The sequence below is a fragment of the Ceratotherium simum genome, chromosome 7, assembly GCF_057802395.1.
Source record: "Ceratotherium simum simum isolate JZ-2026a chromosome 7, ASM5780239v1, whole genome shotgun sequence".
Lineage (NCBI taxonomy): Eukaryota > Metazoa > Chordata > Mammalia > Perissodactyla > Rhinocerotidae > Ceratotherium > Ceratotherium simum.
In genome coordinates this window covers 63,012,568-63,025,449 of record NC_141906.1, presented here as the reverse complement: position 1 = coordinate 63,025,449, position 12,882 = coordinate 63,012,568, and the positions used below count along the sequence as shown (strand labels likewise).

The following is a 12,882-nucleotide window of genomic DNA, read 5'->3' as shown; positions in this document are numbered from 1 at the left end:
ATAAGTGGGTTAGCTAAAAGAACTAGGAATAACTAAGACAACAGTCTGCATCCCGTAGTGCTGATACATGAGAAAACTGCAAGTCAGTCCCGGTAGCTGGAACCACTCCCACGGCTGCGGGCCTGTGATTCACTCTGCCTGGAAGGAGAGGCAGAGTGTCCAACCACCTGCTTTCTGCATATCTCTGCCTTGCTGCCTGATTTCTGAAATTATACCAGGCTTCCTCAGTCCTGCATTATTTTAACAATAATGGCAGATACTTCCCTCACCAACTGAAAGCTACCCAAATATCTATACACAACAGCAATAATAGCAAAATGAGCATTTACTCTGTGCCAAGCCCTGTACTAAGCACTTACAGACATTAGCTCATCTGATGGTCACAATTACCATAAACGGTAGATTTTTTTATTATCCTCATTTTAGATATGAAGAAAGGGAGGTTTGGAGGATAAGCAATTTGCCCCAGACCCTATAGCTACTAAGTGGTGAAGCCAAAGTCCACTGTCTTAATCATTATGCAATACTTTATATGATGCTTGCAGTATAGAAGGTACTCAGTAAATGTTTTTAGTTGAATGAATGAATGAGCCAGGGCAGGAGACATTGGCAAACTCATTCATCACTTATATTAATACAGATAATAACATGTTAGCCTAAGTAAGACTTTGAGCCTTAAACAGAACTGTCATTTGGTGAAAATATTGACTGTGACTTCTCTCTATGTAGAAGTAAGATGTGTGAAATTCACACCTATGTAAAATTTAACACATCTATTATGGGCAACCATTAATGAATATAAAGAAGCAGAAAGGCAGTTTGAAGAAACAAATAATTAAAATTGTCAATGGAAATGTTTTAAATGACTCTCTGAAATAATTTCTTAATCTTTTTGTTTTCTCACATTTAGCAAGTTCCTTGGCAGTAACATATGTTTAAATTTCTATTGCATTTCTCTTCAGAGACATCAGCATAAATATACACAGAAGGGCTCACATCTACCTGCAAAGGTCCGAAACGGGTCCTGGCTCCTAAACTGCTTTTTCTGCCAGTCTGCACCCTTTAATCTTCCTTAGACTATACATTCATCTTGCTGATCAACTGCTCAAATGTCTTCAAACACTCCCTTTTCCTAGCCTGTCAGATATAAATTCCTCATGCCCAGCTCTTAAGGCCTCCCCCCAGATTGCCTGTGCTCAGGTTAGCAGGCTCCTCACTGTCTCACAGATTTACAAGGCTCATTTTCACCTCCATGGATTCACAACTGTCCCTCTGCCTAGAATGTCCCACACTTCTAGGCAAATCTTCACTATGCCTAGTTCAAGTTCCACTTCCTCGTGAAACTCCTGTGACCACTCTTGATTTTGTTAAAATCAAGACAGATGTGATCTTAATCTGTCTGGATCACTCATCTCTGAGATGACCTATGGTTCATTCCTGCTCAAATGTCACTTTCTTTGGCCTTCTCTGACCCCCCTATTTAAAATGACAACACCCTCTCACTTGGGCACTCCCAAACCTCTTTGCCTGATTTATTTTTATTTTTCTTCCTAGCTGTCATCACCATCTTGCATAATCTACATTTACTTGTTTATTTGTTTATTGTCAGCCTCCCCTTGTCCAGAATGTAAGCTCTATGAGAGTAGGGAATTTTGTATGTTTTGTTACTGGTTTATCTCCAGAACCAAGAATATTTCCTGGCACATAGTAAACGCTCCATAAATATTGGCTGAATGAACGAATGACTCTTCCTCTCTTTAAAATTCAAAGGTCATAGCATGCTTTATACTGTGTCATTTAGCACTTAATTACAGTTGATTTAGGAATGTGACTCTGTCTCTTTTATGGTATTTCCAAGACAAATATAAATAATTTCTGGTATCATTTTACATTTTCCTCTTACATTTTCCTCTCTTTCATCAAGGTATTCTGTCATTAAATATACATTGAGCACCTATTATATGTCATTATATGCCAGGTCCTATTCTTTTAGCAAAAACTTCAAGAACTCACAGTTACACATAAATACACACACACAAAGGCAAGAAACAAGACTGAAAGAAAGAATAGGAAAACGAAGACTAGTAAAACTAAGAATCCAATATTAGTATGTGGGGACCAAGTGTACAGGGTGAGTGTGACAGACTGAGTGGGTAGAAAAAGGAAAAAAGAGACAGAATGGTGAGAGACCAAGTAGGATGTCGCCAAAGTAATCACCAGATGCTAGTGCTTAATATAAACTGTACCAAAGCAGATATGCAAATATATTCTACATGAATTTTTTAAATTCATATTTCAAAAGTTATCTGCCAGCTATCCTGTGAGTAAAAATTAGATTAAGACTAGCGACATCTGGTGGATATTTTGGAAGTGACCCTTGAGTTTCTCGACTATGAAAACAGGGTAAATGCCCTCATGCCTCAGGACTGCCATTCATAATGTGTTAGGGCTCCACATTACTAATTAGACTATCATGAAATAATCTTTCTGCCAAACCCAGCGTTTCATTGCAAGAGGTAGCCAGATTTCTATCAAGGACCTTTCTATCTCCCAACTGATGTCCCTCTGCCTTCTGAAGAATGTATACAAAATCTGACACCACAATTCTTCTTTTAAGAGATAACTTATTACTTAAAATGTTCACATCCTTTGACCTAAGGATTCTACTTCCAGGACTCTACCATAAGAAAAAAAAGCCTTAAATGAAAAAATCAATCAGTTATTTACAATGGGGAGGAGAACCTAAAAATCGAACAACAGAGGAATGGTCAAGAAAATTACAGCCATTATAATGTTTACCAAACATTTGTACCCATATTAAAACAAACATTTTAACAATTTCAAATTAACAGACATTAAATTAAAAAAGCAAAGTCAAAAAATGTGTGCATAATAAGATCTCAAATATTTAAATAATATACATAGAAAAAAAGACTAGAAGAAAATATTCTAAAATATTAACAGTGACTGCTTCTGGATGGGAGGATTATGTTGTTTTTTAAATCATGGTTTGCAATATTTCCCAAATGCTCTATAATTAACATGTATTATTTCTATAACAAACATTATTTAAATCTTTTAAACAATGCATATGTTCTTATTAATTGCTAGAAATTTTCAACCTCTGCCTAATTTTATTAATTCCAGAAAAACATAATGAATCAAGTGAACTAGAATTTCCACAAGAAGGGGAAGCAAGAAAAGAAAGCAAATATATTACAATTTTGTTCCAGGATCTGAGTCGTGATGGAGAAATCCCCTAGTTGTAGAATTGCACTGAAATGCCATTAATATCATCACACTCCTCTCAACAGCACACCAGAAACTTACAGAGGGTGTTGGGAATTCTGCTGGCAGCAGGGAATTACACAGTCTCTTAACCACTTGGGTCCCCATCTTCAGGTCCCTAGAAGAGCCGGATCAGGGCCTCCTTAAGATAAGAGAGGAAGAAATGTGCAAAAATACAGGACAGAAAAAAAATTCCAAAAGCTAAACCAATCTAGTAGGGTCAGGCCACTGCCCCAAACCTACCAACTTAAGGTACCAACTGATACTTCATCTAGAAGTATCAGAAATAGGACCCCGTTTAGCAGGAAATTCAGCCTAAGATGTTATGATTACAACAGGGCTATCCCAATGGCATTTTTAAAACTAGTCACTTAGGTTTTAATAGTAATAAAGAGCAATGCTTCCCCATCATTAGTCAATAGCAAGGATGCATCTTCCTTCTTCCCTACATTTATCAGTCAAAGACCATAGGAAAGATTTCGAAGACAATCAGAAGAAATAGTGGGAGCTCTGCTTTTGACCCGCACTTCCCTTCATCCTCAGGAATTCAGTTTTAACCTAGAAAGGCAGCATTTATGTTCTAAGGCAGAAAATTTTATACAGCACTTTAAGTTTACAAAGTGCTAGCACCTACTTCATCTTATTGGAAACAGAGTTCATTTTATTACCCCCAGCTAATAGGAAATAGGCTAGGGAGTTGCTCTGCCAATTAGTGGTGGAGGCAGTTTTCTAGCCACCTCTTATGAATCCACTTGCACTAAGTCAGTGCCAGAGAACAGCCAGGAAAAGAGTGGTGGTGACGATGATGATAATGGAAGCCAAAATTTGCCTACATACTATGTACTGTACCAAGTGCTTTAAGTTCTCACAAACACTCTATGAAGTCGATATTATTATTACTAACTTTTTTGTGCTGCGATTCCATTTTCAGTACTCTATCCATCTTAAGGAATAGTTCCTCTCAGGGACAAACCCAGGGGCAGCAGTATTTGTGGAGGATGGGGTACAGATTGAGAAAGGGAAGTGCATTTTCACTTGTCTCCAAGCTCTGAAAGTCTGAATCAGGAACGGCACACCAAGAATCTGTCAGCTTGGAGCGGGTTCGGAACCTGAAATTTCCTCCTCCGTGTTCCCACCCCACCCTCGTCCTTCCGTGTGTCCCCAGTTCTGACCTGGATGCTCAACCGGTGGTAATAACACTTCCCAGGTACCCTCCACCTTTCAGCACCTACCTCTTAAATCATCGATCCGTCTGGTTCAGCAGCTCAGTCTCCAGCTCTTCTGAGCACGGCCTCCTCCTGCTATAGCGTCGCAGCTGCGTTCCCGCTGCCATGGTGACGCGGAGGCCGGCCCAGGCCCTGCCCACCTCCAGTGGATCGGGGCCCCGCCCCCTGCCGGCTTGAACCGCGCCTCCTGATGGCCAGGACCCCTCCTCCTACAGTCCTAGACTCCGCCCCCTGCCTTCCAGGCCCGCCTCCTAATGGCCCAGACCACGACCCCTGCCGGCCTTGACCCGCCCCCTGCCCGTCCTGACCCGCCTCTTGCTGAGCCGCCCCGCCTCCTGCCGGCCGGGACCCCGCCTCCTGGCTGTCATGACTCCGCCCCTGCCTTGCAGACCCGCCTCCTGCCGGCCGGAACCCCACCCCCTGCCTTGCAGACCCGCCTCCTGCCGGCCGGAACCCCACCCTCTGCCTGCGCAGACCCGCCTCCTGCCGACCCGGACCCCGCCCAGAGAGCTCGGCTTACGACAGATAGGAGACCGCTTCCTGTCCGTCCAAACCACACCCCCTCCGCCTCGGGCGAAGCGGTTGGACGTCCGGACCGCCCTTAGGTTGAGCTCACCTCAACCTAGCCCCCTCATTTTACGCAGAGCACGCAGAACCCCCGCCCCAGAAAATGCACCGGGCGTGTTCCTTGCGCGATTTATTGATCCTAGCGGCTCTGCACGTGCGAGAGCCAGCAGTCCAGCTAAGGGGAGTTTCTGGGCCACGCGGTACTGTCAGTATCAGTGACTTCAGGTCCTTGTAACTGACGGTCCAAGCGTTCTCCCTCCATGCCTCAGCCCCTCCCCTCATTTGTCTCTTTAGGTCTGGGACCCCTGACCCACCCACTGAGGAAATTGCCCACGCCAGCCCTGGAGGCTGTGTACAAGAGCTCAGAATGCTTTTCCAGAGCATCTCTTCTTCAACTTTGGAGTTTAAGTTGTGTACAAGAGATACCGTTAAATTAAGTCCAACAAAATTAGCTAAGTGCTTAAGGGGTAATCTGTTCTTTCTGCACTTTTTTTGAGAGCAGGAACAAAAGTAGGGATCAAAAACCTCCTTTCCTGTACACTCAATCTAGCCCCCTCATTTTGTGGAACTCCATCCACCCCTAGCTAACCCAAATACAACTTCAAGCTAACGGTGGCAAATAAGAGATAGGAATAGGGGAGAGAGCAAGACTGGGGACACTCAAAATTCCAAGGGCTCTGGAGTCTTTAAGCTTAAAACATGGTCGCCGTCCCGTGGGCCACCAGCCAATTCCCCAAAGCAGGAGATTCTCCCCAGGAGTAGTGGTGAAATGATGGAAACCGATCCTTCCTCCCCAAGGCTCACACTAGGGTCCCGTTTTTGCTGTCATAGCGGGGTGTGGCCTGGGGGAAGCGAAGAGTTGCATACTCTGTAGCGTTTTCTAACTGCAGATGCTTCACCTCCCCGGCAGAGCGTGGCTGGGTACGGCTGCACACTTGAATGTCTGCGTAATGTAAGCTGCTCTCCTCCGACCTGAGGCCTTGACTCCTCTCCTGAGATGCAGGCTGCCCTAACACCCGCTTGGACGTATGTCCTGTTGTGTCATGGCCCTGAGAGGAAGGGAGAGCATTAAGGGAGGTTCTCAGCTTGGTTTTGCCCCTCATCTCCAATGCAGGGTCAGTTACACTGAGGTCCCTTCGCTTTGCTCCTTTGGGGGGCAGAGGAGGATGGGCAGAATCAGCAAGTTCTACAGATAACTGAGATGTGTCTGTCCCAGGATGAACAAGCTGAGTCCTGGGATCCCATTTCTGAGCAGCCCTCTGGAGGGGACCGAGGCCTGTCATCACCTTGGTGCCAATCTGCTGCTGATGCTGCTTCAGTGTTCGTCTTCCTTGGCTCCCTGAGAGGAAGAAATCCGACTTAAATCCATTCTCTCTTCCCTGTCTCTACTGAGATTGCCCTCTTTGTTTTTTTTTGTTTGTTTGTTTGTTTTTTAATTTTTATTTATTTATCTTTATTCCTCAAAGCCCCAGTAGACAGTTGTATGTCATAGCTGCACATCCTTCTAGTTGCTGTATGTGGGACGTGGCCTCAGCATGGCCGGAGAAGAGGTGCGTTAGTGCGCGCCCGGGATCCGAACCCGGGCCGCCAGCAGCAGAGCGCACGCACTTAACCGCTAAGCCACGGGGCCGGCCCAGATTGCCCTCTTTGAATCCCTATTAGACTATTATGGTGGGCTTCTAACTAATCTCCCTGCCTCTTTCACTTCTACCATTCCCACATTGAAACTCCTTAGCAGGGTATGCAATCTGGCCCTTTCACAATCTTCCCATAATATCTTCCATCCTTGTTTTTCACCGGCCCCTAACATAATTCAACAAATATATGTTGAGAGCCCATTATATGCCAGGCTTTGTGCCACATTCTGGGGATCGAAAGATGAATAGGCTGTTTCCTCTATCTCAGGGAGCTTACAGTCTACTAGGGGAGACAAATAAGTATACAGAATATCACAGTGCAATGTGGTAAGTGCTCAACCACACCAAACAATTGGTCACTTTCAATCAAGCCTGTTTCTTCTCTGTTTTCTTTCTTTTTTTTCTGCATGAGGTAATTCCCCTGCCTAAAATATCCTTTCCTCCCTGCTCCTCTTTCAACTTGTAAACTTGCTGATTCCTTCGACATTGGTGTTATCTCCCATTCCCCAACGGGAGGAGTATGCATCTATTTTAGCGCTGGTAGATGGCATTACAATGACTTGTTTACATATATCTATCTCTCAAACTTGATTTTCAGCTCTTATAGGGCTGAGACAGTGTGTCCTTCCTCTTGTGCCACTCTGCCTCCTTTGGACACTGCAGAGTACCTCACATACAATATAAGTGCTCAGTAAATTTTTGCTGGATGAATGACAAAATAAGCAACCAACCTTGCCACTCAGAGATAATGGGAAGAATGAGACCAGAGTTTCAGAGCTGGTCTTCAACCCGGTAACCTAAAGATTCTCTTTGGTGTAGCATCTCCCTTTGTTCCTTCCAAGGCTACTCCCTCTTTTCCACCCTTATGTCTTTTCCAAAGACACCGGTTCTATTATCTTCTTTTCTCTAATTTGCTCCCGCCCCAACTCTCCCAATACCAACAGCACCAATTACCCATTTTCTTTTTCCTCTGGAAAGTTGATGGGCAGCTCCTGTGAAAGAAAAAACAGATCACCCATGTGTAAGAGCCCTGGCCTCTGTCTTCCCTCCATCATTTGCTCTGTGGTCTCCTTAACAATCTGGGATGACCTTCCCTCACCTCCCTCTAACAAAGATTCACCCTAAGCCAGCCCCAAAGCATTTATCAAGGGTACCACACCTCTCCCAAGGATAGTTCTGGAAGGTGGAGTGGTACAACTGACATAACCAAACCCAAAATACAGCCCCAGGCACTATGTGCCAGGGATGTAGCTGGGTTGAGGGCTATTCTGGGATTGTCTAATGGGCTAATCCCAGCAGAGGGTAAGGGAAACCTGCCAAATAATGGGATATTCCTGGATTCAGACACCCTCTTGCTTCTTCTTTGGCACTTTTCTTTCAGGGTCTCTGCCAACCCGGGGTTCTCATTCTGGGAGTTACAGAAGCTGCCACAACCAAGGCTAACTAGTTAGGGCCCCTCACAGCGTTTTCCTAACAGGTGACTCCCTCCGTGCTTCCCTGTCCTTGTTTTTAATTAACAGAGAAAGTGAGAGAGGTTTAACCTTTAACGTCCACAGCACAGGGAGCTCTGAATTTGGTGAGTGACTCAGCTACCCCACCCTTGCTCCAGGACAGACCTCTTATATTCATTCCTGAGCCCCTGGGGTCCCCGATGGAGCCAGTGTGTCTACGTGATTGTCAACTGTTTGATGGCCAGAGAAACAACACTTGTCTGAGGAAATAGGCTGAATAGTTTGGGGCTTACTCCGGATGCTTTCTCTTGCTAGCACAATTCAGACTCTCACGAGAGCCAACCCTATTTGTCTGACTTCTGTCTCCTCAGGGAAGTTTCCTTCTTTCACTAATTAAAAATAAACAGAGGGAGGGGCCGGCCCCATGGCTTAGCGGTTAAGTGTGCGTGCTCGCTACTGGCGGCCCGGGTTCCGATCCCAGGCGTGCACAGACGCACCGCTTGTCCGGCCATGCTGAGGCCGGGTCCCACATACGGCAACTAGAAGGATGTGCAACTGTGACATACACCTATCTACTGGTGCTTTGGGGGGAAAAAAAAGGAGGAGGATTGGCAATAGATGTTAGCTCAGAGCCGGTCTTCCTCAGCAAAAAGAGGAGGATTAGCATGGACCTTAGCTCAGGGCTGATCTTCCTCACAAAAAAATAAATAAACAAAAAAATAAAAATAAACAGAGGGAGGGAAACTTCTAAATCACGTTTATTTTACTGGTGTGGAATAATCAGGATTTTTCCGCAAATATCTGACAGAAGTTTGTGTTTTGGTTTGATTTTTGGTTTTAATGCAGCTTGCTGAGTTAAGAGAAGTTAGAGTCTCCATCTGAACAGGTGGTTCAGAAGAAAAGCTCTGAAGCCCCTTCTGGGTCTTTCTACTTCCTCCTCTGCCACTTCAGCTCCTTTCTCATACCACTGCCTAGTCATAGCCTTATCCTAGCCTCTCATTCTTTGCCCCTCATCACTACTGTCTTCCTACTTACTTCTGCTTAAATGGATAAAGAGAATATTAATTCTAGAATAACACAGACTTGGGAGACCCAATTTTAGTGAACAGAGTCTGTTCCCAAATTGGATATTGCACAATGCCTGGACACAACCCAAACAGAATATTCAGTTAGACTCATAGGTGATAGGATTTTATTTTTAGCTCAGAATTAAGGAAACTAAATGGGCACTCTCTTATACTGGTAGCAAAAATAAAAATTGGGTCAATCTCTTTAGAATGCAATCGGCAGTAAGTATAAGAAGCCTTAAACATAAATTTGTATACCCTCTGATGTAGCAATTCCCTATCCTAAGAAATAATCAGACAGGTGCAAATATGGATGCTCATTGTAGCATTATTTATAATTGCAAAAAATAGGAAATATCTTAAATGTCCTACATTAGGAACTGATTAAATAAATGGCATCTCCAATCAATGGAACATTATACATCCATTTAAGAAAGATGTTGGAAGAACACCTAATAGCATGGAAAATTACTCTTTATTAAGTTAATAAAAGGATAATATGTTTGGGGATAAAAACTATGTACATAGGCATTTAAAAAGGATTACATGGAAATATACTAAAATGTTCATGTCATTTCTGGGTGCTTATATTTATGGTTGCTTCTCATTTTCTGCTCTTCAGTTTTTTCCAATTTTCTACAGTGAATGTGTATTACTTTTGTAATCAGAAAATAAAACAAATAATATTTTAAAATAAAAATCTCTTCAATTATCACAGTATCTTTAAGTCTCTGGAAGTTTATTGAGATAATGAAAAATAGAGAATATATTTATCCAGTCCTACTAATATTTTAAGAGGAAAAAAATATATTTTGGTTAGAATATCTGGTGTAGTGTTTCTAGCCAGGCTCTAGAGTCAGACTTATGTTATCAGACTAGCTATGTGACCTTCAGCAAGTTTTTAACTTCATTAGGCTTCCATTTTCTTATTAATAAAAGGAGGATAATAATAGAACCTAAACCTCATGGGATTATTGTGAGAATTTAATAAAATAATAAATGTAAAATACTCAGCTTGGTACATTGCATATGACGAGCGACAGCAAAAGCTGACTACTGTGACTACCACCATCGGAGGAAGAAATAACTAAAAATGAAGAATATGAAGACTTGGGAAGAAAGGGAGTGAATGAAGCTGTTACACCCCCTTTCCTAGAAGCTTTTATATGTTTCTAGATGTCCTATGTTTGTGTGACATCTCAGAGTTTAAAAAGTGCTTTTGTTTGTTTTTTTCAATCCTGAGAACATTCTGGGAAACACATATGATTGTTCCTATTTTACAGATGGGTCAACTAAGGCCCTAGAACCTCGGTATCTTACTCAAGAAGTTAGGTACCAAATTTCCTATTATTACTATGTCTTCTGCATCTATCACTATTCCTGGTACATATAGATGGTCAAAAAAATATTTGTGTAATAAATGAATGGATAAATGAATAAGTGGTAGGAACAGGACTTGAATCCAATGTACTGACTCCAAATCATATGCACTTTTCAATGTACCTCACCTATCTCTCTAAATATAATAATGCTTTACTCATAAACAAGACATCTTCAAGACTGACCCAGGTGGGGGATGGTATAGCTAAGAAGGTAGTGGACAGGATATAACCAGGTCCAGGAGTTTATAGTGATGACAACTCTGGGAAAGAACAGGAAAGACACCACTAATAATTTATTGTGAGGCTTTCACCTATCCTCTGCTCTTCAAACTTGTGATCTAAACAACAGGGGTCATGTTATCTATATTTTACATATGAGGAAAAAGAGAAGTTACAGGATTTGCCTAAGGTCACAGAGCAAATAAGTGTGAAAGTTGTGAATGTCCCATGGATAGCTTCCTTCTCCCCACTTCTGCCCTTTTAAATAAATATTTCTCCAAAGTTGATTTGCTTGATTTGGGCGGCAGTATTATGTAGTGGTTAAAAGTGTGGGATTGGAAGTCAGATAGGCCTGGTTTGGAATCTTGATTTATTTGTTTAGTAGCCATGTGACCTCGGACAAGTTAGTTAACTGCTCCGAGCCTCGGCTTCTTGGCTGTATAATGGGAGTAAGGCCACCTCCCTCAGAATTGTTGGGAAAATTAAATGAGATTGTTTATGAAGTGCCTGGCACACAGTAAGCTCTCAAATGCTACAATTATTATCGTTAACTAGAGAAGGGAAGGGAGAGACGGGAAAGGCGAGGAAGAGGAGGACAAAGAGAAACAATGCCAATTCACCATTCCAGCCCTGCTCTGGCCATTTTACAGACAGCTGGCTTGGCTGTGTTTTCTGAGGTCTTCTGAAAGGACAGAGCACAGAAGGAGGTGCTGCTCTGCTGTTGGCACCCGGAGGTGCCAGGCAGAGGAATGTGGTAGTGCAGAGAACTATCTGCAGGCTCTGTCTTATTCTCAGGGCCTCCACGTCCACCTACAGAGGTTACCCTCCACCATTTGCCCCTACTCACCAGCTTCCCCCGCAGCAGAGCCGGTTTCCCATGGTGCTCTGTCTCGGAGGGAGCCCAGCTGTTTTTGTACATAAAAAGGCTTGTGCATTTCCTGGTTCCCGGTTTAGCTTTCAGTAGCAGCTCCCAGGGAGTCTCTGTCAGTGTCAGATTTCAACCTAGCAGGTTGGACTTTGGAAGCCACCTGCTGGAAGGATTCCCAGGTGACTGCTCCCAGCCAAAGGGTAGAAGAACATACACGGGCTCCAGGTGGGACCCAGCTCACCTTCGGGAGTTGGAACTGCTTTGATGAAGCCGTGAACTTTGAGCTTCAAGCTTCAGTGAAAAGAAAGCTGAGATAGAAAAGGGCTCTGGGTTTCCTGAGGAAATGTTTCTCCACTACATCACACTGTCATTGAAATACATACATCCTCTATAATGGAGTAAAGAGTCTTACCTTATGTTTCCCCAGCACTACTCAGGTTTAATTGAGTTTCACTTTCAAGGTAATCAGCATGAGTTTCTTATTATCCCTGTCCAGAATTTGGGTTTGAATACTGGAGTCTCTTGGAAACTTAAATTTAGGGAAATGGATTCCTTTTACATTCTCGTTTGCTATTGGAATTAATGTGAGCAAATCACTTTTTTCTAGAACTGTAAAATGGAGAACTGAACTCATTACCTAATCTCCTTTCTGGTCAAAAATCATATGATTCTATGATTGAAATGGCTTCAGCACTTCTTAACCACTCACTTCCCCATCCCCAGTACTGAGCTACAGAATCTCCACTTACACAGCTCAGCTTCTCCTTCCAGTGACCCAAAGTAAGACCCATTCCACACTCAACAGCAACTAGGATGCAGTTGAGCAAATTCCTCTGTAGAAAGTATGGGCTCCAGGAGAATTTATGAAACCTGTAAGTCTTGTCTTCAGTGCTCTCACCCCCATCTTTAGTGTCTTGCACAGATGCCCAGTTATTTCTGTGCCTCTTATGGGTAGTCAGGACCTACCAACAGCAACTAGGATGCAGTTGAGCAAATTCCTCTGTAGAAAGTATGGGCTCCAGGAGAATTTATGAAACCTGTAAGTCTTGTCTTCAGTGCTCTCACCCCCATCTTTAGTGTCTTGCACAGATGCCCAGTTATTTCTGTGCCTCTTATGGGTAGTCAGGACCTACCACTCAGCCCTGCACTCCAGAGAAAGTACCATGGACTCTTCACT

The 12,882-nt window shown here is 43.3% G+C and overlaps 2 protein-coding genes across 3 annotated transcripts in view; both read right to left on the bottom strand.

Moving 5' to 3' along the window:
• DIXDC1 (DIX domain containing 1) overlaps positions 1-4,595 on the bottom strand; it is a 66,995-nt gene extending 62,400 nt beyond the window's left edge. The window contains exons 1-2 of the mRNA XM_014785175.2: positions 4,521-4,595; positions 3,331-3,430 (exon numbers count right to left, since the gene is read on the bottom strand). Coding sequence (XP_014640661.2) covers positions 3,331-3,396 — 66 coding nt within the window. The 5' untranslated portion in view covers positions 3,397-3,430; positions 4,521-4,595. The remainder of the gene's footprint in view (positions 1-3,330; positions 3,431-4,520) is intronic.
• A 416-nt stretch (positions 4,596-5,011) lies between these two features.
• On the bottom strand, positions 5,012-11,890 carry C7H11orf52 (chromosome 7 C11orf52 homolog). 2 transcript variants are annotated; one of them, XM_004427337.3, is made up of 4 exons: positions 11,685-11,890; positions 7,673-7,710; positions 6,368-6,420; positions 5,012-6,130 (listed from the first exon to the last, which is right to left on the bottom strand). In XM_004427337.3, the coding sequence occupies exons 1-4, from the start codon at positions 11,714-11,716 to the stop codon at positions 5,882-5,884; spliced, it is 372 nt and encodes a 123-aa protein (XP_004427394.1). In that variant the 5' UTR covers positions 11,717-11,890; the 3' UTR covers positions 5,012-5,881. The 2 variants fall into 2 exon arrangements, with proteins under 2 accessions (XP_004427394.1, XP_087289818.1); XM_087433692.1 differs by having other exon boundaries at positions 5,012-6,420; positions 11,685-11,886.
• Between the last annotated feature and the right edge of the window lie 992 nt (positions 11,891-12,882).

Excerpts from the sequence above, each read along its gene's own strand:
- C7H11orf52 (XM_087433692.1), bottom strand. The coding sequence starts at position 11,716 with ATGGGAAACCGGCTCTGCTGCGGGGGAAGCTG. Across the intron at positions 7,711-11,684 it reads CTCTGCTGCGGGGGAAGCTG|GAGCTGCCCATCAACTTTCC; the intron begins GTGAGTAGGGGC and ends TTTCTTTCACAG. Across the intron at positions 6,421-7,672 it reads CCAGAGGAAAAAGAAAATGG|GGAGCCAAGGAAGACGAACA; the intron begins GTAATTGGTGCT and ends TCTTCCTCTCAG.